This window comes from Alexandromys fortis, unplaced genomic scaffold, assembly GCF_014885135.2.
Source record: "Alexandromys fortis isolate MF-2015 unplaced genomic scaffold, M_Fortis_MF-2015_v1.1 scaffold_33, whole genome shotgun sequence".
In the NCBI taxonomy this organism is placed as follows: Eukaryota; Metazoa; Chordata; class Mammalia; order Rodentia; family Cricetidae; genus Alexandromys; species Alexandromys fortis.
Window position 1 is genome coordinate 14,239,027 of NW_026067917.1, and position 25,190 is coordinate 14,264,216.

At 48.0% G+C, this 25,190-nt stretch overlaps 1 protein-coding gene across 8 annotated transcripts in view; it reads right to left on the reverse strand.

Annotated features, from left to right (window-relative positions):
- Positions 1-20,061, reverse strand: part of Pax8 (paired box 8) — a 59,933-nt gene extending 39,872 nt beyond the window's left edge. For all 8 annotated transcript variants that reach the window (XM_050139936.1, XM_050139938.1, XM_050139931.1 and 5 more), the window contains exons 1-2: positions 19,949-20,061; positions 19,489-19,599 (exon numbers count right to left, since the gene is read on the reverse strand). In XM_050139936.1, the coding sequence (XP_049995893.1) occupies positions 19,489-19,513 (25 nt within the window). In that variant the 5' untranslated portion in view covers positions 19,514-19,599; positions 19,949-20,061. The remainder of the gene's footprint in view (positions 1-19,488; positions 19,600-19,948) is intronic.
- Between the last annotated feature and the right edge of the window lie 5,129 nt (positions 20,062-25,190).

The window sequence follows — 25,190 nt, forward strand, 5'->3', positions numbered from 1 at the left end:
AAAAAAAAACCCTAGTGGGGACAGAAAAAGCCATGAGAGCTGGAGGGAGAGGACGAGGACAACAGGATGGGGGAGGGTGGAGAAGGAGAGGGAGGAACAAGAAAGAAACGCAGCTGTAGTTGGGGTAACTACAGTGACTAAGAGGCCAGATAAATGAGGAGTCTTAAATTTAACACACAAAGGAGAAAAAGATACACTTTCCTCCTTTTTTTTTTTTTTTGTTGTTGTTGTTATTTGTTTATTTGTGTTTTTGGTTTAAGTTTTGGTTTTTCAAGACAGGGTTTCACTGTAGCTACCAAGCCTGTCCTGGAACTAGCTCTTGTAGACCAGGCTGGCCTTGAACTCACAGAGGTCCACCTGCCTCTGCCTCCCGAGTGCTGGGATTAAAGAAGTGCGCCATCACCACCTGGCTAACACTTTGCTCTTTGTAACTAAATCATATCTCTGTTTCTCTCCAGCTCTGGGTTTCTTTGCCTTTCAGATCTTAACTAAGATAAATTGTGATTGACAACCTAGAGAGGAGAAAAGGGTAAGCTTTGGCTAGAATTAGAGTCATACACAACTAGAAAGACTGTATGCATATGAGGGGGGGAGGCATGGAGAGGGACAAGAGATGAAGGAAGATGGGAGTTGAATCCCTCAGGGCAGGACACTAGGAGGCCTGATCACCCTAAGCTGCACAGGGAAGAACACATGAAGACCTGCCTGCCTGAGTACAACATGCCAAGCAAAATCTTCAACAAATTTTCCCATCTAGGGTTTCCAGAACTGTCTTAGTTAGGGTTTCTATTGCTGTGAAGAGACCCCATGGCCACAGCAACTCTTATAATTGAAAACATTTAATTGCAGGGACTCCCCCCTGCCCAGACAGGGTTTCTCTGTGTTGCTTTAGAGCCTGTCCTGGAACTAGCTCTTGTAGACTAGGCTGGCCTCGAACTCACAGAGATCCACCTGTCTCTGCCTCCTGAGTGCTGGGATTAAAGGTGTGCACCACCACCGCCCAGCAAGGGTGAAATTGAAATTTCTTACAATTTCAGAGGTTCAGTTTGTTATCCTCATGGCGGGGAGCAGGGTAGCATGAAGGCAGATGTGGTGCTGGAGCTGAGAGTCCTACATCTTGACTCAGAGGCAACAGGAAGTCAACTGACTGTCACAATGAGGGAAGTTTGAGCAAAAGAAGCGTCAAAGTCCACCCCCACAATGACGCATTTCCTCCAAAAAGGCCACACTTCCTAAAAGCACTGCTCCCTTTGAGGGCCATTTTCTTTCAGACCACTACAAAAACCATGGCAGCCACTAACCTAGAACTTGACACCACAGCAAAGGGGATCGGTTGCTCTAAGGCCACACTCAAGGTTACTGAAGAGAGAGGGACAGAGATGACCAGATACAACCTACAGTGTATGGCTTCAGAGGAGGAAACCCAGGAAGCATGGAGGTGTCTACAGGACTTGTGGCCACATGAATCCGAGCCTAGATTTATGATCCCGGAGGCCTAGTGTTCCACAGCTATCCTTGGGCTCAGGGGCTAAGGTCATAAGCCTCCCAAGAGGAAGAAAAATCCAAGGTTGAGCCCCCTACAGGGTGGCCCTGAGGCTAATGTAAGAAGATAGAACAGTGCACAGAGGCTCACAAGGGCACCTATGTAACCTCTGTGGTGGTGGAGTGGGCTGCTGTGACCAAAAGTCTGTGGGGGACATGTATTCTTGCATGCACAGGCTGCTCTAACAGCAGATCTGACAGCAAAAAAAAAAAAAAAAAATCTAGTTGTCACAAGCTACTGGTAAAGTCAGGGTTGGGGGGGGTGCTGAGCAAAACCCCGACACATGGTACTTACACGTTATGAGCTGAACGGTGCCCTGCTCTTCAAATTAATATGTGTCCTAACCCTCAGTGTTTCATCATGTAATTTTACTTGGAAACAGAATCTTTGCAGCTATATCATTAGGATGGGCGGTCATCTGTGATGATCATGCCATACACAGCAGTGTAAATAGGACACAGGAATAGGCAGGGGGAGAGACCGTGTGAAGACTGAAGCTATGCTGCCATGAGCCAAGGGACACCAGAGATGGCCAGCACACTGGTAACTAGGAAGGAAGAAGGCAGTAACTCTGGTAACATCCTGGCTTGAAGCTCCTGGCCTCCAGAACTGTGTGCTAAGACATGTATGTTGTTTGCGCCATCTTGTTTGTCTCTTCTGTCAGCACAGCCCTAGCAAACTAACATACAAACAGGCAGATTTTGTTTTGTTTTGTTCTCATTTTTTGTTTCAGCTGTGTTTCTATAGATGTATGTCTTGCTACGTGACCCAGGCTGGCCTTGAACTCCTGATCCTCTTGTCTTGGCCTCCCAAGTGCCAAGACAAGATGTGTTTTTGCCCAATGTATGTCTGTGCATCTTGTGGTACGCCTGGTGACGGCAGAGGCTAGAAGAGGGTGTCATTTATATCTCTTGGACCTGGAGTTTCACAAGGTTGTGAGCCACCATACAGGTGCTGGGAACTGAGCCTGTGTCCTCTGGGAGCTAGTTCTCCTCACTGCCAAGTCATCTGTCCAGCCTCCTCAATGGTGTTTTAACTGAAATGAACACAGCGGGTGGGAAGACCACTGTGGGATACTTTTTGTGGCGTTTGGCTGTCTCCTAGTTTCTCTCTAAAGGGCTCTCTAGTCCAGCAAGTTTAAGCAAGACTCTGGGAAAAGCCCCTTTAAACATCACACCCACATCTCCTGGCATCAGGTCTCCCTGCCAAGCCACCACCTGGTCCTTATTCTTGATCCTTCCATCTTGTAGTTGGAGTTTTTCCCCATAGAAGAATATCAATGAATTGGCACAGCAAAGTCCCAGCATACATCTCTTCTCTTGCTCTGTGTTAGACACAATCCCTGCTAGAGTACATAGAGAAGATGCCAAACTCACGGAGTAGCCTCAAGTTGTGCCAGCTATTATATAACCAACCCATTCCTGAAACCCAAGTCCCTGAGATAAGTATGGAGGTGCACTCATGAGCTAAGTAAGTCCTGTTCTTAGGCTCCATCTCCGATGGTCCCATAACTGCCTGACACCATTACACTTGGGACTGTGGGCATGGCAGGAATATGAGATATCTGCTCATACTGAGTCCACAGTCAGCAAGCAGAGGTGAGCACTCATGTTCAACTTGCTTTCTTCTTTTAGTTTGGTCCTGAACCCCAGCCTATGGAATGGTGCTAATCCCCAGTTGGGGTGGATATTCCTTCTTAAGGTAAATCTTTCTGGAAACACTCACATAGTCTCAGAGGTGTATTTTCACGAGAATTCTAAAGTCAGTTGAGTTGACTATGAAATTTAACCATGACAGAGACTAAGCCTCTAACACACAAATCTGTGTGGTCAAACCAACGTGCACACTGTAGCGGCGGTGATCTACTGAAATAATCTCTGTCAGTGCGAAGAATAGAGTTGGGGGTGGTGAAGGAAAAGAAGCAGAGAAAGGGAGGAAGGGAAGAAGAGGGAAAGAAAGGGAGAAGCAGAAAAGGAAGATGAGGAGGAGGGGTTGGACTAGAAAAGGGGAAGGAGAGAGGAAGCTGCTTCTTTGAATCAGCAAATTCTTGTTAAGCACTTGACTACATACCTACATGCCAGGTATTGGCTGTCGTTTGAGTTTTAGCCAACAAGAATCTAGAGATCCCCTATCCTCACAAGAGTGCTTGTCTGTAATCTAACCAACCACCCTGCCGAGCAGCCTGTGTCCACCAGGCAGGCCCCTGGGTCAGAAGTGCCCCTGTTTGCCACTTAGAGCAGTCTTTGTTGTCCAACCTGGCTACGCTGCGCTGGGTTTGACCACCCCTGAGCAGGGATGGAGGGCCAGTGGGGCCACTCAAACCTTGGGAGCCGCAGCAATTTCTCAAGAGGGCTTCAGTCCTTTCTCCTCAGTCTCCTGGTTGTCATTTATTATAAAAACAAATTGAAAAATAATTACATCGTATCATGTGGAAAGAATCAGGTATGCGTCACACTGGAAAGCCTTCAGTCAGTTAATAAAACAATAAGACATGTTATTGGAGAATTAAGTGGAAATCACCCACACAGACATTCACGGGATCCTCACTCCACGTAGGATTCTATACTATGTGCTGGGCGATTGAAAGGTTTGGAAGGGTTTTTACTTTCATCTAACTCAGAGACAGGACACCACAGTCAAAAAGCTAAAGAGTGTTTGTTGGTAATGGAAATTGAGTGCTGGAGAGGGGAATGGAGCAGAGGGAAGAGGAAGACAGACAAGACAGGACAGTCACTAAAGTTTCGGGGTATCTGAGAGTCTCATTGAAAGCGGTGGAACTTGAGTAAGGAATTGTTAAATTATGGGAAGAGGGACATGGGGCTGTCATCTTACCAGCAAAGGTCTGGAAGTGGGAATATTCATGTATGTGTGTGTTGGAAACAATGACAAGTTTGCTGAGACACGAATTTGCACAGAGAAATCCTGGGAAATCCAGCAGGCAGATGGAAGGGAGTGTCTCAGATCCTACACTAGCAGTTGACAAAAAAAAATCTGTTAATAAATTCATTAAAAGGAAGTACAAGCAAGGATCCAAGATAATTCTGGAAAATCACCAGGCTAAGTTTTTCTGGAATGATTCCAGGAGAGGAGAGAAATCAAAACATTTTGATAATGTGAATAATCTAGCTATCCAAACATCCTGCCACAGCTGCTCCCTTAATAAAAACATCACAACATCTAAAAGACTCTGGCAAGAGAGCAGGGGTGGGCGGGGAGGTACATGAGAAGTGCCAAACACAGAAATGTGAAGTCAGCCAGGCAAGGATGGAAGTTTCCTGAAGAGGCCGGTCAAATGCTCTGTAAGCAGACTTGGGGGGACGGCAGAATAGAACGAATGTCCCGGCCTGGCTTTGTTAAACCTCAGTGACTTTTCTGTACCCTCTCCGATCGTTCATCTTCCCATTGCCAGCTCCTTCACAAGGACACACACCCTAGAATTCCCCCACCTCTGCTTGGACTACCTTGGGCTACTTCACCTTTGGCCCTCCCTCAGCTACACCCACAAGTCACAGTTTAGCCTGTGACTTCTCCCCCTTGCTCAGCATTTTGTGTCCGTGTGGACTGAAGTCCTCTTTCTTTGGCTGTAGATAAAAGTCCACTTCGCTTTTCTATCTCTGGAATGTCAGCATGATGGCAAAGGGGTCCAGTCTTGGGGATACTGCCTGGGGCAGCCCTCAGACTCTCAGTCCTCAAGGCTTCATCTTCGGGGACCAGGAGGCTGGATTCTGGAGAGGATGAATCCTGCTGCTCTTGCTGCTCTCCCCTTCCGCAGCTTTGTCCCAGCCCACCAAGTGCCACTTTCTCCTTGCCTACTATGCTGAAGGACCTAGTAGGTGTTTACTTATTTAAATTAATGGTTTAATGGTAATCCTGCTTAAAATGATTTAGAATTAAAACCTGGGCCTTGCATGGCCTTGGAATATATATAATCAATAAGGGCACACGGAGAAGATTTGGGCAATGGAATTCAATACCAAAGGGCCCTGCCGATGGGTTTGCAAAGTGTGCTCTGGGCAGCAAAGGGAGCAATGCAGAGAGAATAAGGTGTCAGAGTCAGAGTGCAAAGAGGTATGGAGATGTTTCTACACAAGCTGGAACCCAACCTTTGAGACACAGGGTACTGACTGAGCATCTATGAGGCAGAGAAATGGGCCAGTAAGAGGCTCCCCTGGGAGGATGGAGATCTGGGACTAGGAGTCATCCCAGAGAGTGGACCAAGATGTGTGTGCACTCCAGAGGGAGACAAAAGAAACTACCACATCTACGGGTTTCTGGGAGGGACTTGTCTGGGATGACAAGACCTTCAGGGGAAATCTCAAGGAGACACCTCTTGGCCCTAGGTGTTGTGACGATTAGCTTCAGCTGTCAACTTGACACAGTCTAAAATCATCTGGAAAGAGGGTATCAACAAGGGATTGTCTCGGTTAGTCCAGCTTGTGGATTTGTCTTTGGGAAAGGGTTCAGGTGTCTTAATTACATTAATTGAGGTAGGAACACCCACCCAACATGATTGGCAGCACTCCCTGGATTCTGGATTGTATAAGGGGAGAACGCAGGCTGAATGCTAGTAGGCATGCATTAACTCATTGCTCGTCGCTCCAGACTGTGGGTATAAGGTGACTGACAGCTTCAAGGGTCCACTGATGCCTTCACTTCCCCTGCAATGGAAGTTGTGAACCCAGCAAACCCTTTCTCCCTTAAACTGCTTTGGTCGGGATAGTTTATCACGACAACAGGAAACAACACTAGGAGTTTACCAGGGAGCTGAGACAATGAGACCGCAGGAACTCATGCAGATGTAATGGGTGAGCGGGCACATGCCAGCACAGCTGAGTAATGCGAGGCCCTGCTCCAGCGGCCGCCTTGCCATTCCAAAGCACCTCAGCCCCTTAAGTCACCAACATGTATGAACTATGCCGTGTACCCAGAAAGAAAGGGCATTGTTAGGAAAAACCAGAGTGAGTCCCAGAGATGCTTTCTGATGAAGAGAGGCATGTGGATCTCATGATTTCATGCAACTGGAGTGGTATAACCTCTGTGTGGACACCAGACACGCTCCCCTTTGCACCAATACCAGCTATTCTGACGTGTAGTCGGTCAGGACCAGAGCTTGAGCTGCAATAAACACCCTGAAGCAGCGAGCTTGACAGGACTGCTGAATTAGATCCTAGATCCTGGGTCCCAAAGAACAGACATAGAAGTTTGTAAGTAGGAAAACTTACACCTTCAACTGGAAAGGATTTTTGTCTACAAATGCACTGTTCCCTGCCTGGCACTTTGGGCTCTGTTGTGTGGCTGTGCACCTCTGCTCACCTACAAGAGAACGCTGCCCGAGAATCACAGACTTATGAAAGCAGTAACTACTTGTTCTCCGAATAAATCATATTGCCGGCGACAATCACAAACACGACTCAGTGGCTTTTTCAACAATCTTGGTCTCATGTGCTCCTGAGACTTGTTAACTTTCCCCGTTCCCTTTCAGGTTTTGTCCAATAGACACCTGCACAAGCTTGGATGTAGCTGCGCAGTAGGCTTGGGACAGATGCCAAGGGGCCCCAAGGGGAAGAGCTGCTCCAGAATTCTATACCAGAGCAGAACCTTAGAGATGGTGGCCTCTTCAAAGCAGGGGTTCCTGTCTGGACAACGTGTGCTCAATGCTTCATCCTTGGGTTACAAAAAAAGCTGGATTCTACAAAGAGTAAGTCCTTCGGAAACTGCCACTAGTGACTTTATCCAGAGCAGGGAAGATCCACCAAGAACTCCAGGGAGCTAGGGATGTTAGAGGTGGCTAACTACCAAATGGCCACCTGTCCCTGAGCCGCAGCTGACAAAAATAATGCTGAATCCAGAGTGTCTACTGAACCTCCATGACCGTCCATGTTCTCTAACTTTGCAAGGGACTGGTGGTCAGGGTATTAGGACATGGCTGGATAAACCATATTCCTTTATTCAGATCTGAAGTCATAAGCTACAAAACCAAGGTGGTACGGGCTCTTTCCCCATGCACCAGTGCGTCCACAGTATGGAGAAGAAGCCATGGGTAGCTTGGACTCTCCTTCCCCACTCCATCTTTTATCATCTCATTACAACCACAGATTCATCCGGAACATCAGTCACACCTGTCACTGCACAGCTGAGTCTCCTGGGGTCTCTGAGAACAGAGGGACTTTTCTGTCCCCTCTATCAGCTGTATTCACTGGGTGGTTCCTAAGCCATGTAAAGTCCTACTCCCAGTGTGTTTATGTGTGTAAGAAAGTAGTAGTGCATGTCTGTGTGTAAACTTATATCTACCAGCCTATGCGGTATGTATATAAGTGTGTGTATTCAAGCTGGAGGACTAAGCTCAGGTGCCCAGACTATAAAATGTAAGTAGCCACTCACTCACTCATTCTCAGAAATGGCTGTGCCCTTGTGTGAGCCCACAAGAAAGTGGCTTGTGCGCCTTTATACCCCTCTCTAGTTCCTGGTCTGGTTGCATGTGTGTGTCCATTAGGTGTGAGTACCAGACGTGTGTGTGTGTGTGTCTGTGTTAATATGTGTGTATTAATATGTGTGCACCTAGGTGACTGTGTACCTCAGCAGCTCTCGCTGGACTTCAGCCTGGGAGGGAGGCCCTTTCCTCCCATTTTCTAACTCCTGCTCACACAGAACAGGCCACAGACAACACTCTCTCATCTTAGAGCCTCCATTCCACCCTCACCACACTTTAGGGTGTACCTCAAGGTCACTTGAGAGAACTCTGGTTTTGGAGAAGAGGTTCCCAATCTGACACAAGGCCTGTAGGACCCGAATCCAAGTGTGCACACCCTCGGTCTCCTGTTGTGACATCTGGGACTCCCCTTGACCTTAATTAAGGCTTCTGGGGCTAGTTGGACTGTTTAGTGTAATTAAACCCTATGCAATTCTTGTAGTGTGTGTATGAGTGGCCTGACAGACCCTCAGATAGCTCAAGACTAGAATGTAGGAGCCACAAAGATAAATATTCCATGTGCAAAGTGACCACAACCAGCCATAGAACACAGCACTAGGATGTCGTGGGGGAACTGGGGGAGAAGAAGGAATCATTGAAAGCTTTACAAGAGGTGGTAGGTCTGCTGAAGATAGCGCAGATATGGGCAACAAGTGGTTGATTGACAAGATGAAGACCTGAGCATCTAGTACTAGCAGTTGGGAAGGGCATCAAGCTGGGTGTGAGTGACCCTGAGGCCAGCTTTTTAGTATCACCCTTTTATCCTTTACCAAAGGGAAACTTAGACTCTCTGGGCTCAAGATGGGTGCTGTCTGTGTGGGGCAGATTGACGGCCACAGAAAAATGGTCAGCAAAATAACAATCAGAGGTTTGCAGATTCCAGATATAGTTGGCAAGAGATGCACATCAATAAGACAGGCCTATGAGTATGGACGGATAAGTCACCCTCCACTGCCACCTCCATTTCTAGACTTCTCAAGAACAGAGCCGGCGTTCGAATGAAAGAACAATTGTGTCTACGCTGCGTGATGCAGAGAACAACTTGAAGAGGGATGGATTCAAAGAGTAGCCTGGGCAGGAGCAGGATGTGCTGCGGAGCCTCAGGTAGTCCCAGGCAAAGGACGCCTTCCAGCTGGTGGAGCCTAGCATTTCAGCTCTGCAGAAGTGGGCATCTGTTCATGATGCTGACACCTATAATTCTGCCTCGTTTTGAGATATTCAGCCATATGGAGATGAGACTCCAGAGTAAGCTTCCCTGGAGCCTGCTGGTCCCATCCAGGCTCCCGGGCTAAGCTTTCTGGAGCAGAGCGCGTCAGGAATCCACCAGACCCCAGAAGGCCACAGGAGGTTTATCTGTCAGCCGTGATGATATGGCGGCTCTCTTGTGGCTGTTCAGGATAAATGACCAGAGCTTCCAGTGCTCCCAACTGACCTGTTTGTCAGTGTTTGTCCTTGCCCTGCCCCTGAGTTGTTTTGTCTGCTTATTCCCCCTCCTGATTCTATGGGTCTGTTCCCTTTAACGGGCTTCACAAGAATCCGTTTCCCTGCCCTGAGTAGGTACCTCTAACTGTCTTCATAATGAAAACCCAGGCATTCTCCTTCTTTGTCCTGGCCACAGATGCCACCATCACTGGCATGGTGCCCTGAACATGGTAGGTGGCAGTCCATGTAGGATAGTTAAGTTGAAATAGACGGCTGCCTCTCCGATTCCAGATGTTCCCTCCTCCTCACTTCCACCTCAGCCTCAGAATCAGATGTCCATCATACGATGGGTCTGGGGGTGTGGACGGTCATCCACAATTGCCACCCTCATTTTGAGGTTTCCCAAGAACAAGTGAATATTCGAATGAAGGCGTGACGCCAAGCTGAAGTCAGCAACTGGCGCTCAGTTCCTAAGACTTAAATGTCAACCAGGGTTCGCCATCCGGCTCAAACTGGATTGCTATTACGCAAAGTGGCAAAATAGAAGACAGAGGTGGACAGTGAGGGAGGTGGGGAGAAAGGGGGAGAAATCAGAAAAAAATGGTGACTTTTAATATCTAAAAACTAGGTGGTATGGGTCTGTATTAAAAACAAGTCTCCAAGGCAAATGTTTGCGTGCCCTGCCTTCGCTGCACACACAGCATAACTGCAAAGGCACAGGGCTCCCAGGAAGATTCCATCAAGACACTAGCGCAGCCTTTAATACAGTTCCTCATGTTGTGGTGACCCCCCAACCATAAAATTATGTTGGTTGATACTTTGTGCCTATAATTTTGCTACTGTTATGAATTGTACTGCATGTATTTTTGGAGATAGAGGTATTTCAAAGGGATCATGATTCACAGGTTGAGAACCGCTGCCCTAGAATGTTCTAGATTCCAACCTAAAGTCCACAGGCAGTGTGTTCTAGTAAAAGCTCAGTGCTCCCAGTACTAAGCTTTCTTGTAATGAGGCAAGGAATGGTTTTCTAGCTAGGACCGTGAGACGGCTGACAGTGGCTGCGGGGATCTCAGCCGACATTTCCCAAGTATCCATGTATTTCATCTCAACATCCCTGTAGGATGGGTCTTCTGTTTTGTCTATGTGGAATCTGAAAAGGTCTCTCCTAGATCTACAAAAGAACATTTCAGCTCTGGGTTTCACGTTCTCCATTTGAAGTCTCACAAGACTTGCTAAAACAATGTGATATCTGGAAATGTGTCCTGGACACTCAGTCCCTGGTGGCCATGATGTGGAACCATTTTTTTTTAATAGAGTGCTCGCCTGGCATACAGAAATCCTGGGGTTTGAGCCCCACCACCTTATAATCCAGTCAAGGTGACTCATTGCTATAATAATAGCATTCAGAAAGTGGCAGGGGATGGGGCATCAGGAATTCATGCTATCCTCCAGTACCTTTATTTTTTATTTATATGTTCATTTATTTATTTATTTTTGTTTTTCAAGATAGGGTTTCCTGCCTGTCCTGGAACTTGCCCAGTAGACCAGGTTAGCCTTGAACTCACAGAGAGTTGCCTAACTCTGCCTCCTGAGTGCTGGGATTGAAGGTGTGTGCCACCTCTTCTAAAGTCTCTATTTAAAAAAAAAAAAGTGGAAAAGAAAGAAAAAAGAAAAAGAAAGAAATCTTGAGTAGCCACCACGTGCCATGTTGAGGATATTAATTTCTTTTGAATATGTATATATTCAATATATACTTACCCTGAATATATTGAATATATTTACATTGATATATTCAACATATATTCATTTAAAGACATTAGTTTTACATATACTGCTTCCTAGAAGCCCTGAAACATTCCCCAATTTCATACAATTAAATTATTCAAGCCCCAAAAGACAACACACTTCCCAAAGGTCACACGGAAAGAAAACAGTGAGGCCCCAGGTCAAGAACAAAGGCTCCAGGGTTTATCCCCTCCTGCTGCCTGCAGGACAGAGTCTTCCACGGTGGGAGTCTGGAATAGGACCCTAGCTTCACAGTCATCTAGTAAGCTCCTCACCCTCTTAACACCTCACAGCCCCCCAGCTTATCCCAGGGATAATAGTGCTGCTGTCTTCCTCAAATATTGGAGACACCAGTGAATAAAAATGACAACCCAAACAGAGGGTTGGGTGTGTGCAAACACACAGTTCACGGGATGACAGCAGATTAAGCCATTTCCCTCCGAGCTGCCTCGTTCAGCCAGACCTGTCTGCTGCCCTCTTCCGACGGTGGCACTGGGTCCCAGCAGACTAATTAGTGCTAACTGTCAGGGTCACTCCAAGGCCAGTTAGGAAAACAAGTGAAAAAGACAAAACCAATGGCCATTGTGACTGAAGACAGAAAGAGGAAGAGAGAGGGAAAGAAAGAGAGAGAGGGGGGAGGGAAGGAGGAAGATACGGGAGGGGGAGGGGGAGAGAGAAGGAGTAGGAGCTACAGATTGGGGAGATGCCCTTTCTTTCAGTTCCTCTGCTTAAATAAAACCATCACAAAAATTGCAGCCGGCTCTGCAGCTAAATGAAGACATTAAAGCAAACCCCACTTTGAGCTGAGGTTAAAAAGGAACGTCTGTAGAGGCTCCCCAGCAGCAGAAGCCTCGGCTCTGCCGCCCTGAGGGAGAGACCCTGAGGAAACTTGGAGAAAGTGCCCGGGCGCCCAGTGTCCTAGGTACGTGGCCAGGAGATTGGATGCCCAGGACAAGCCCTTCCTGGATACATCAAAACTATTTCTATCACAGAAAGTAAACCTAGGCACTCAGACTCAATGTGGTTTTGAGCTGCTGTGGGAGGAAATGAAGCTTCCTGTGGGCTCTCAACTTTTTAAGGTGCCCGAAGGAGGCACTTCCGGTACAGACAGCGATGCGGCCGGCGATAGTTTCGGAGGAATGTGTTGAAGGAAGACCCCCTCCTTTCGCTTTGGCTAATGGCTGACCCCTCCATCTCCCTACAGCAACTTTCAAGAGGCACTGGAAAAGCTGAAACACTTCTCTCAGATCTCAGACGGAAAGACAGACCCGTGCTGCAGACAAACACACTTCAGTTAGCTGCTGGAGAACGGGGGGGGGGGGGGGGGGGGGGGGGGGGTGGGAAGGGGGGTCTGCGCCAGAGCGGGAGCGTGGGGGGGGGCGTGGGGGGGGGGGGGGGGGGAGCTGCGGGAGGGGGGGGGGGGGGGGGGCATGGATGAGGAAAACAAGCTGAAGGCTCTAACAGTCCCTGCTGGTTGGTATAGGCTCTTCAACCCCCTCACCTAGTGTTCCGACTGAGTTCCTACCAAGTGTGCAAGTGTGAACACCCATCTACTGCGACCAAGTTTTGAAGAGCTGGATGTTGGGTGGAGAGGGAATGGACTGAGATCTGCCTCCTTGCCTGTGAGTTCCCTTCATTTCCATAGAAACATACATGCAGGACCTGTCAGGCAAAGGCAAAGTCATGAGACTCGAAGGAGTTGATGGATATACCTGCTCTCAGTACAGCGGCACACCTGTAACCGTCCCCGGAGATGAAAATCTCAGCTTCCTGGCACTAAGTTCCACGGTAAACTTGGCTCTGGGGGACTGTGTCTCCTTCTTTGGTCATAAAAGAGCATTGCTTGGAGAGGAGGGCTTGCAAGAATGGCTGTGCACAGCCTAGCCGTACTTGGCATCTCTTGTGGTATTTGAGACTATGGAGTGGGATCCTTAGGAATTCATGCAGAAAAGGGACTTAAGAGTTCATGAGAGACATCTGGACTTCTCTACCCTTATCCTTGGACAAAGATGTTGGTTTCTACCCAGACCCCAGACTTGGGAAAGATCTTCAGTCAGTCGAGGCAAACCTGGCGCTCAGTGGCATGAATGAAGAAGAGTTTACCCAAAAACCTTGCCATAAAGAATCTCTTTTTTCTGGCCCCTGTAAAATAAACATTTGGTCATCAGGTCTCCATGAGGCCATGGGAGTGTACTGAGGGGTGGTCAAAAATCCAAGTAGATTGGTTGGCCTAACTCTGGACGTGAGAAAATTATCATCTCTCTTCACAGATGCGCTTTGAAGCATTGTTAGTGCAGATTAAAAAAAAAAAAAAGATGGAAGCCTCTTCCCATCTGTTTGGCTTCAGATATTCCATTCCAAATTTACTCTGTTGGGTTGGGGAAAACTGTTGGGTTGGTTGGAGCCCAGAGCCAGCCCCCTGAAGATTATTCTTTGTACTTTTTAACCTCAAAGAGACCCATCTAACATTGCCTTAGAAACAGACTTGGAACACATTTGATATGCCTGATTCCCTTCTCCCAAAGGACCTGGACTAAGTAAGGCATTGCCACCTGAATCCAGAAACATTCATAGTATGGGGTATGACTCTCTTAGAACAAGTTTTGGACCCTGAAGTTTTATCTCTGGAGGAAGTCAGATCTCAGGAGGGGAAGTGGCTCAGCTTCTACCAAGGCATCAACTCAGGCACAACAACCCTGTCTTGAATGGGAACTCATGCCGTGCACCCTCCTTTGACATCTTTCTCTCTTTTTCTGCCTGTCTGTCTCTGTCTCTGTCTCTGTCTCTCTCTCTCTCTCTCACACACACACACACACACACACACACACACACACACACACACACACGGTTCTCTTATTTTCTGGCTCTCATTCTCAGACTCTCAGAGCTCAAAGCAGCTCCGCAGCTCAACTGAGAACTCTGGGATTTTTCGCATTGGCAGAGTGACTTTAAAATGCTTAGAACTGAATGAAGACAGACCAACTGCGGTGGGGGAGAGTAAACACATCCACGCACCCAGTCCACTCTGCAAACTCTAGTTCCTGCCTGAGCTGGGGAGGATGCTCTAGCAGTCTGGGTAAGGACCAAACCACAAAGCAACCTTCTCTCCTTGGTTAGCTGTGCCCCAGAGAAGGCAGAAAGCCTTCTTTCTTTCTTTCTTTCTTTCTTTCTTTCTTTCTTTCTTTCTTTCTTTCTTTCTTTCTTTCTCTCTCTCTCTCTCTCTCTCTCTCTCTCTCTCTTTCTTTCTTTCTTTCTTTCTTTCTTTCTTTTTCCTGACCTGGTTTAAATGCTCCTAAGCAAAGTGTAGTCAGCTACACTCATGTGTGTCTCCTTGGTTTCATGTTTAGAAATAAAAGAGGGTAGGCAGCTTCATCCTTTCTGTTCTTGATGGGTTCCCCTTACTGCAAACACCCTATGTGCAGGCAAAACTTGAGAGTAAAGGAACTGAAATTTTTCACATACACAAAAAGAGAGAATTTGACAAAGGCATGATTTGATATGAACATTTGAGCAACTTTTCCTGCAAGGAATCTATAATTTCTACACTACCCTTGTGTGTGTGCATGCAGGTGCATGCGCGCACACACACACATTGTTTTTATGAAAGCCAATTAATAAATGCTAATTCATTCAGGCATATCTCCACTAAATTACTGTTTCATTTAATTGCAGGGGAATTTTCCATCACTAAACTCTCCCTTGCTGATTTTTTTTGCATTATTTATATATTTTTCCAGTTTCACTCATAGTGAGGTTGGTATGTGATATTATCTGCTGTTTGTGCGTATTAAATTTCATTTTCATTTGAAATGTTTCCTCATTCTTGCAGCTCCACATAATCTTGGAGGAACAGAATTAAAAGCAGACAGGATTTTATTTTTCATATAAATGGTTGGAAAAGACACTGGCTGAAATTAACCTGACATGAGTGTATTTTACGTGATTCTCTTCCTCTCTTCCTGAGGTGCACAATTGTGTATGTGTGTTTACTTGTGTATGTAAGAGAAGGGAGAGGGAGGGGGGTTAATTCAGGAATATCTTATGTCAATAAGTCACAAGCCTACCTATGAGAAGTGTGAATATGCAAACAGAGATGGGGCTTCCAGAGCAAATAAAAACAACATCCAAATCTTTATGCATGTTCATAGAACACAATGTACATTGCTTTTGGTTTCTCTTCACAGATTTTCAAATCAAAACTTTGATAACTAGATGCCCAATATCTTAACCAGCTGGCTGCCCAAGAGTTTGCTCCTTTTCAACATAGAAAAGAAGGAGCCTGGAACAGTGTTGAGGGATGGCTCAGGAACTGTGGGAGAGTGTATATGTTCAAAAGAATGCGTTCTGAAATCAGGATTTCAATTTACCTTTTAAATCAAGAATCCTAGTCACCTGCACTGGGCCACCTTCTTCCCAAAGTAAATGGTGTACCTTCATCTCTTCCAGCCATCCCCTGCCCTCCCTCTCCACCACCCCCTTCCTCTTTTCACTTTATCTTTTTCTTTATTTTATTTTTCTGTTTCTTTATTTCCCGCATTTTTCTCTTTCGCAGTACAATGTCCTGGGGGTCAATGATTAAACTGCTTACTCCAAGGTTTAGGTATGAGACAGCATGTGTCACCCACCATAAGTAAAGTTTCACCTTTCCACCCAGCTCCGTCAATAATTACAGAGAGCCAGAACGGCTGTTAGTAAATCATACTCAAAATTAGCTACTAACAAAAAACTGATTTTTATCTGTTCAGAGCATTCCAAGTTTCATTGATTTTACAAAAAACAACAAAAAAAAAAAAAAAACAACAAAACAAACCCCACAAAGCAGAGGGAACCTGATCCAAATGAAGCTGGTGCACAAAGGGCTAATAAATTTATCCACAGAAAACGTATGCCCATAATAGTTGCACTCACTGAAATTGGAGATTTGAGACTGTCAAACGATGCTCTGATTTCATATATTAACAGAAGATCTCCTTTAAGCCAAAATGATTCTTAATAATTAAAAATTACACGGTATTGATTTTTATTTTGTTTTCTTCGCGTCCTTTGTCCTTTTGGGTGTAGATTGATAAAATTAATTAACTTTCTTTTTACTTCAGAAAGGTCTCAAATAAATGCTTCCAATGGACATCAAAAAAGTGTCAATTAGAAATAATTACTTCTTATCAATCAGTGGGGCAATTAAAGTGACAACGGCTTGAAAAGATACTTATCTTAAAACTAATTCGCAAGGCAACTAAATTATCTCCTAATTAACTTGCCGAGGATGGGAAGCTGGACCATCCTGAAACAAAGATGAATTGAGGAACCCCAATACCTCTTTATGTTCCTGGACACCGGTTCACCTCTCCAGGAAACCTTTTTCTTTTCTTTTTTTCTTCCCCCTAAGCCAGGCACGAAACCTGGAAAGAAACAGATTCTTTCCAATTGGGTTTTTTTTTTTCACCCCTTTCCCAGCTGTAGGTGTTTAAAGGCAGCTTAGTTCCTTCCCTTGATCTTCTCATCCTCCGCTAGAATAATGTTTCCGGAGGAACGGAGGGGAGAGTTTCTCCACAAGTTTTTTGAATATTACTTTTAGTGACAATCTACTTGCTTTTTTTTTTTTTACCAAACTCTCTTCTTCGTGGAAACATTGTTTACGTTTTAATATAAAAGAGGCACCGATCATTCTTCACGCAACTTTCAAAAAAAAATTTTATGCTTCTGCTTTTAGAAAATTTTGTCCCCCGGTGCAACAAAAAATCCTGCGGATTTATCTAACACTCAGCCCAACGCGATATCAAAATAATTCACTCACAGCACGAACTATCCCTGAGAATAAAGCTGTAAAGATATTAAGAACTTTCTGCAAGACCCGATTAGCCCGGCTTGAGAGGAGGGTGAAGAGGGAGCGACAGTGAGAAGGAAACTTTTGCTGAGCAGCGAGGATGCCTGGACCAGGGGATCTGGCCTGGCAAAAGCCCAAGAGGACTCTTGCGCTTTGGAGTCTGCTCTGCAGAAAACTTAAACCCTCAGATTCCACAGTCGCAGGCAGAAATTGAGGTGCCAGCAGAATTGTGGACCAACCGCTAAACCGGAAGAATGGCCTTTTCAAAAAAAAAAAAAAAAAAAAAAGACAAGAAGGGTCAGCTAGGAATTCCTCTCTAAATAAGGGACACCACGTCAAACAAATGATTAGAAAAAACGAGCATCTGCCTGCTCAGCTCTGCCTGCACAGGGATCAGGAGAGAAATGCGGAACAGATTTTAACTATTGGGGTTCCTTTGGGCATTTTTCATCTTTTAAAAAGTCGTGGTATGGATGGAAAAAGTCCCTCATCCTCTCCTTCGCGGTTTTATTTCTTCCTTTGTTTGGAGGAGGGTGAAAAAGAAGCTCCTTTGGCTTTCTCGGACAGAAAACTACCTGGTGGGGCGGGAGACAGAAGGGATACACTCACACCCAAGGGCGATCTATATCTGAGCTGATAGGAAAAGCGCCTATTCTTTCGGCAACTGGAGCAGTTTGGCTGAGAATAAAGTAAAGGTAAATCGTGCCCTTTGCCTTTTCTTTTCTTTTTTTTTTTTATTTTTTATCTTCATTTGTTCTAAGGAGTGCGTTTAGAACGAAAACAAGCCAAACCGGAAAAATTCTGACACTCTTATTTCTTAAGCGGAGATTGAGAAGAGTCTCGCTCATCCTCGTGAATTCGAGGTCTGTGAGTGCCCACTCTTGTCACCAACGAAAAGGTCAGGAGGAGGTCGAAGCAGAGTAAACCCGGAATCACCAAAAGCCTAGCCAGAGAGGTTAGCAGCAGCCGGACCCCGCTGGGTCTGGAAAACCACCCAGCTCTGGAGGCGGAGGCGATGTTCAGTGTCTTACGGTAGTCTGACTAAAGACTAAGGGGCTAAAACCTTGCCCTGGCCTTAGAAAGTGGCACAGAGGCGCGCTGGGTCCCCAGGAGCAGCCGGTTCAGGGGTGTTAGGCAGCTTCACTGGCGGCGCCAGGGAAGCGCGGGGAGGTATCCACGCCGCAGTCGCTGAAGCTGCCCCAAGTTGGTCAGGGCAGCTAAGATCTTTAGGGTCCCACTTTGGGAGCGGGCCGGGAGTGAGCACCCTGCTATCTCCTCCACTGCTTTACAACCAAAGGGGTTAGGAAGCCTTTCCGCGCCCTAGGGGTTTGGTGGTGTCCCTTCCAGTGAGGTCCGGGCCCTCCCAGCCGAGACTGCGCCGCACGATCTGACCCTGGCAGCTAAATAAAGATCTCAGCCGCGCGGCGCGCGGGATCCGACCCTCCTTATTATAACAAATGTCCCGTTTGCTGAGCGCGACTTCATATTCGCGGAGAATTCATCTGAAATATTGATTTCCTCTCACTTGGCCGGCCCAAATCGATCGCGATGCGCCCTGGACCCATAAATCGCTTTTTCCTCGCGCCCGACCTGGCTCCATCCATCACCGCGGGCCGAGTCGCGCCTCCGCCCGCTGTCCGCACTGGCCGTGCGACTGGGTGGCGGGCGTCCACCACGCTTGCCAGCCTGGACCCTGGGGGCTCCTTCCCCAAGTACACCCTGACCCCAGCCGCGAGCGGGTGGATCAGGCAGGCACAGCTGCAGGGAGCTTGGGAGCTTTTGAAGGCCCTGGGCTGGGACGCAGGTGGGGGAGGAAAATTAGGATCTTTTGGCGGCCGGCATTAGTCTGCGCCAGTGGAAGCCTTGAGCTTGGGTCCTTGCCTGACTCAAGGCAGGTAGGAAAGCATCCAGAAGCACCATAGTGCGCCACCGTTCCCAGACACCCCAAAGCCCAGACTCCTTTTTTCCGTGGGACGAAACATGCAGAGGTGGGGGGAGGGCTCACGGAGCCCTAAGGAGTCTTGAGAAGAACTGCGTGCACCCAGCGATCAAAGAATAGGGGTCGCGGCAAGTCTAGAATCTGCTCGGCCTAAGGCCTGAGAGCGTACAGGATGTCCGTCCTGTCCAATGGCTGTGCAAGATGGTTGGGGGGGGGGGCGCAAAGGACAACCCTTGTGACCCCACAGTTAACCCCTCATTGCTTCCTGTGGTTCTCAGAAACCAAGGCCGGCAAAGGACAGCTTGGGCAAAGGGAGACCCAAGAACTGGAGAGCAGCAAGGTGGCCCCCAGTGGAGAGCCAGGCCCGAGGCGCCCCCAGCTGTGTCCCCACACAGGTGGGTCCCGCCAGCCTGGAGCGTGAGCTCTCTCGCCCTACCCGGCCAAGCGCACACACCAACGCGCGGCTGCGCGAAGGCTGGGGGTCCTGGCCCCTTTGCGGTCCTTACCGGATCTGATCGAGTTGTGAGGCATCGCCAGGGAGTCGCTTGCAGCAGCCTGCGGAACACTCGCGGCTTTCTTACGCAGGTCCCGGCGGCGCCAGCAGCCACGCTGCTACCCTGCATAAACCCAGGGCAAAGGACATGAGACTTGAGGCCCCAACTCCACACCCCCTCCCCAACCTAGGTCTTTTGACTCCCATTGAGTGGCAAGAGTAGGGAATATTTTTTTGGCTGAAGTGAGGCCAACCTCACTCTGGCCTAGCGAAGGTGCTTATTGGGAGGATTCATAGTTAGGAATGCATGGAGGAAGCCCCAAACTCCCGCCAGGTACCCTATCCCTCTATTGCCCCTGCCTCATCCCACTTAACTTGAGAAGGAAAAGGCTTCTCTTCTTCTTGGGACCCTCTCCTTTCTCACAGGCCAGCTGTTTCCCAGCCTGCTCCCTCCTAGCCCCTAGGCAACATACCTGGCCGGCTGGCCTCAGGCCCTCTCTGCCTGGGTCTGCCCCTGAGATCACCCAGGGCCCAGGCGTCTCTTCTTCCTTCTGAAGTTTGCTCCCATCCACCTGGCATCGCCAACCAGTTTTATCCCGCCGAGGCCCTGGGAGATGTGTCTGGTGAGGCTCTCAGGCCGCGGATTGGCTGGCTGGGTGCAGGGGGGTGAGGGAAGGGGAGGATTTTGCAAGGGGGACATGGCTGAGTGGACTCAGGAGTTAGAAACATTCGCTGGAGCTTCTGTTTCCAGCGGAGGGAAGAGAGGGCGGCTGAGTCCTAACTCAGCAGGCCGGGAAACACTGGGGGAGTGGAAGGTGAAACCCTCAGGGCCTGAGGATGTGACTCTTTGGAGACTCTTGGGGTCACTGACCACCAGAGTGAGCTCAAGGTCGCTCTGTGACACCCTGCAACCCTCCTCTGCCGCTGCTCATGGGGAAAGGGCCTTTTCTTTTCTGTATGAGAACTTCGGTGTGAGGGCACCGGTCTTTGAGTAGAAGCCCACTCATGCAAGAAGGCCTTACTTGCTGATGTGACCCTCTCTAGAGTAGATGCCTGATCAACATCAAGCCACTTTCTCTGGGTCGTAGAGACTTATTCACTACTAGGCTAAAGGAAATGGTTACTACTGAGGCCACTTCTCTCTCTTCTCCACCGTGCAAGGCCATCAGCTCTCTCCTTCATTCTTTGGAATTGGGATCTTGAGAGAAGGAAACTGTTTGGCTTAGATTTCACCTGGTCCTGAGCTGACCTGGGGGCAATTGACACAGAAGCCAGTGGCTTCTGAGATGTAAAAGACAACCTTGGGGAAGGAGTAAGAGGCTCTTAGTGGTAGCAATGGCTGCCACTTCCCTCTTCATAGTTAATTCTCTTTGATACTGTGTCACCGTCCAAGGGGACATTGTGAGCACGTGGGAGCAAAGGTTCTGGAGAACCTACAGGCCAGTGAGTCATGCCCCCCTCTACCCACCAGTAATCTCAGACTAGATCTCTGAATTTAGGATTACAGCTGAGAGGACAGCCCTGTGGGCCAGAAGGGCCTGTTCTGCCTGGAGGGGTAGAAGAAAGGGCTGGAGTGAGGAGGAAGCCAGGACAGGGGGAGAGGACCCAGGGGTGTTTGGGGAGATGTATGTGTGCACCTGGGTATGAGAACTCACAACTTTCTAAATAAAAAAAAAAAAAAAGGAGTTATTTCACAACCCATCTGGCCTTTCTCGCATCTCAATTTAGGAGAAATACAGTCATTGTGTGCAAAGAAAAGAGAATGTGTGTCTGTAAATGAATCGTTAAAGGGCTCTAAATGGAAGCATCTAGTGCATTATTGTTTTAAATGCTTCTGTATTGTTACTTAAGACTGCTCTATAGTCGTGGAAGGTCCAGAGAATCTGACCCTACCACAACCTCCTCCTGGGGAGAGGAGATTCAACTGTGTCAGGATGGGCGTGGTTCTTGGTACAGGACCCAAGGACCCCAAGGGCTATTCCTACAGTTCTGCTCCTGCCCTCCCTTCCATTGGGGGAAGCTGTGGGATGAGTAGACCACAGCAGAGGTCAGAGCCTGCTCCCTCTCCACGGGAGGAGGCAGTACTCCAAGCTGGCTGAGAAGCCTTGCCCACACAGTTTTGTAAACCTCAGAAGTCCCACCGAAGCCCAAGGTCTAATAACCATTAAAGCTGATGAATCTCTTCTCCACACTCTTTTTACCGACCAACAAAACTGGTCTCCTTTTCTCCCGTAGTTAGGCCCACAGCAAGTTATTGCAATATTCTACTGTGAGAATCTAATGTGCACCTGCACTTAGCTACTTACCAAGGGAAAACAGGCCGCAATGCCTCAAGGGCGTGCCTGCTTCAGGCTGCAGGTGCCATAGATCGCCGGGGGGACACTAAGCAGGGTTGATCTTCTAGAACCAACCAGGAGTCAGAACACCATGCCTCGTTTTCTAAATACTGATTTCCTGCAACCTATACAGAAGAAGACGTGTCATTTAGCAGTACCCAGCGACCTGAACGAAGCTGCTCTGGTCTCGGTCTTTTCTTTGGAAAATGAAAAGGTTGAAAGATTTGTATTTACTAAAACTTTTTCTTCAAGCTTTTAAGTCTCAACCCTCTCGTTTTGACTTTAGTAAAAAAAAAAGTGTCAAAATATATTTATAACTCGACTTTTAGTTCAGTAGGAAATTAGAGAGTTCCCTTTAAAATGCCCCCACCACCACCACCACCTATTCTTCAGCTTGGCGCCCATAAGCTCTTTCCCCAGGGCTGACAACTAGCAACCTGTAGCTTAAACCCGGTTATAAGTTTTTGGTTTTGTTTTTGGTGTGTTGCTCTTTTGGGACAAGGTTTCTCTGTGTAGCCCTGGCTGTCCTGGAACTCTCTCTGTAAAGCAGGCTGGCCTCGAACTTAGAGATCCACCTGCCTCTGTCTTTCTGAGAGCTGGCATTAAGGGTGCTGCCACCACCTGGCAACCTCCCCTCATCCCCCTCACCCCGCTTCAGCTACAAGTTTTATACTCTGCGTTTTCCTAAGAAAATTTAATTTGTTGCCAATATTAAAATGCAACCATGAATAACGATGGTTGGCTTCTAGAGAAATCTGGCCATACATTTCAAGGTTTGGGAAAGAAATAGTCCCTCAGGCTCAACTTTCCATTCACTCCTGGGGAAAAGTGGCAATTCTATGCAGCACATGGCAACTTTTTGAGTTGATATAATCAATATTCTGGGGCTAGAATGCAACATTGGTCTGGTGAGCTTTCAGAAGATGGTCTTTGGGCACCATGGTGCTGGTAGGAGCAGAATAAACTTCTGGATGCTTCTGGTTCTGAGGTTTTCCGCACTAAACTGGGGCTGCCCTGGAGCCTGCTGGCTGAGGTGACCCACCCCTCGTACTTTCTCCAGCAAGCTGTTAGTGGTACCCCAAGTACCTTCAACATGCAGGCACAGAAGCATCCCTGTGCAATCTTCCTGGAGGACAGGTAAGGCAGAAGGCTCCCACCCCTCTCTAACAGCCTGTCTCCCCCTACTTAATGTTCATTCCTGAACCAAAATGCATCCTTTAGGGATGAGAGAGATCTGGACTCTGCGTTAGAAGGTGAGTGTGCCAGACCTGGTTGCATGGAATAGGATCATTCCTTCTCTCTGAGCCTTGATTTCTTTTTCCGTGGGATATGAGATGCAGTGAGGTAGAGAGAAAGGGTAGGCCTACCTCGGGGATGAATAGACTTACTACATACAAATGCCAAAGCCCTTTGAAAACCAGCTAGGTACAAAAGTTAATTATTATTAGACAACAAAGGCAGAGGCAATACGCCCAAGAAAGGCTGAGTTAAAACTCCTCTAGCATTTCTCAGTAGATGTCGGTTCCTTTAATCCTTTCCCCCAAAGCGGGATGAGTTTTTCAAAAGCCTCCTGAGCGAGAACCTCAAGATAAAGGGGCCAATGAGCATGCGCTTGCGCATGCAGCGCAATGGCGAGGTGGGGGCTCCTGTGAGAAGAACGGTGGACGGTGGACGTCCTTTGACCTAAAAGGAAGGCAGCAGAGGTCTTGGCAGACAGGTCTGCAAACTTCGTAGGTGTAGTTCACAAAGAGTAGACGTGCCCTGAGCACCTGGACTCGCTCCCACTGCTCGCTCCCCCAGGAACAAACCCAATCCTGCCGCAGCCTCACGGGATTTCTGCTCTGCCCTCACACTTTGAGGAGATGGCCAGCAGCCTGCCCCGCGGCCTCCTGGTGGCTGTGCTGGAGAATCAATCATTAATTATTCTGGTCCACTTCCCTGAGGCTTTCAAAACAGAAATAGAAATGCAGGTCCTGGCAGGTGAGAGGAAAAGGAGCCACGGGCTGGAAAGGCAGTTTGGAAAAAGCCACCAGTGGCATTTGTCCAGTTGGGGAAGGTTGGAGAATTGACCTGGCACGCATCCCTTGGGTTTTTGCCCACTCTGCAGCCCCTTGGCAACATCTACTTTGGCTGCCGTAGGGGGAGCCTGGTGCTCCTATGGCTGAATAAGAAAAATACTCACTGGGGTAGCAAGAAAAGGATGCCTGAAGGAGTAGTGCAGGGGCCAGAGGGGAAAATGCGTGTTGCCCTCCACTAACAATCGGTTTTAAAGTCACTAGTAACCAGCTGGATCCTTTTTGGAATCTGCTTTGCAAGTGAGAAACCCCAGCCTACAGAAGCTGTCCTGACCACCGGCACCCTGCTGGCAGGCTCAAATGAGCAGGAATGACCCGGGCTTGTGTTTGGTGCTGGCAATTCTGTTCATTCCAGCCTACTTCCTCCCTCTTCCCAGCACCTACCATTCTCCCTAGGAAGAAGGTTTCTGGAAGCCAGGGTGTGGCTAGCGTGAGGTCAGACCCCATGGTGGGAACATACCCTTGCCGTGAGACTGGAGAGCAAGCAGCTCAGCAAATAGGAATGCCCTCCCCTAGCCAGGACCCTGGGATCCAGCCTAGAACAGCAAAGAGTCAGGTCGCAGGAATCCTTCCACCCACTCCAGGGCACCAAGTGGGCTACCTTCCTGACAGCTCTGTTCTTGGGAACAAGCCAAGGAAAAAACCCACGGTGCGGGGCTGGCTCTGTTCTCCATGGGTCTGGAATGCCAGAGGTTCCTGCTCTTAGAAGAAACAACAGAGTAGAGCCCAAGGAAGTGCCCAGGGTACAGACAAAGGGACCATCAACCTTAATGGTTGGGGATTGAGTCTAAGTGTGGGGAATGGCTTGAATTATAAAGAAGATTCAGGAGATCTAACCTGACTTTCGTCCCCAATGTCTCAAACTGCCATCTGAACAACTTCTGGCTCATTCCAAGCAGAAAAAGTTAAGGGGTCGTATCTATTCTCCTGCTGACCCATGTTCATTTCAACAGCCCCTAACCTCGCTGTGTCTGCAGGAGCAGAGTTAGGGCTTGAGGCTTTTCTCTCCTCTTTTCTGATGGCTTTCCTCGCTGCCTATGGCTCTCATACTAGAGTGGTGGATCGAGAACGCTGTGTAAGGAACCCTTGGGATAAAAACAGCTGCCATCGCCGATACTTGCTAAGTATTAGTAAATGCTAGTAAGGTTGGATACTCTATAGACAGCGCCATTTATTTACTATGTTACCCAGTATAGGCAGGGTCTCAAGGCACACGGGACATAGACCTTGCTCTGGGTCACTCAGGGGCTGAGTGGTAGAGTCTTGGTGAGATCTCAGACATAGCAACTAAGACCCCATGCAGC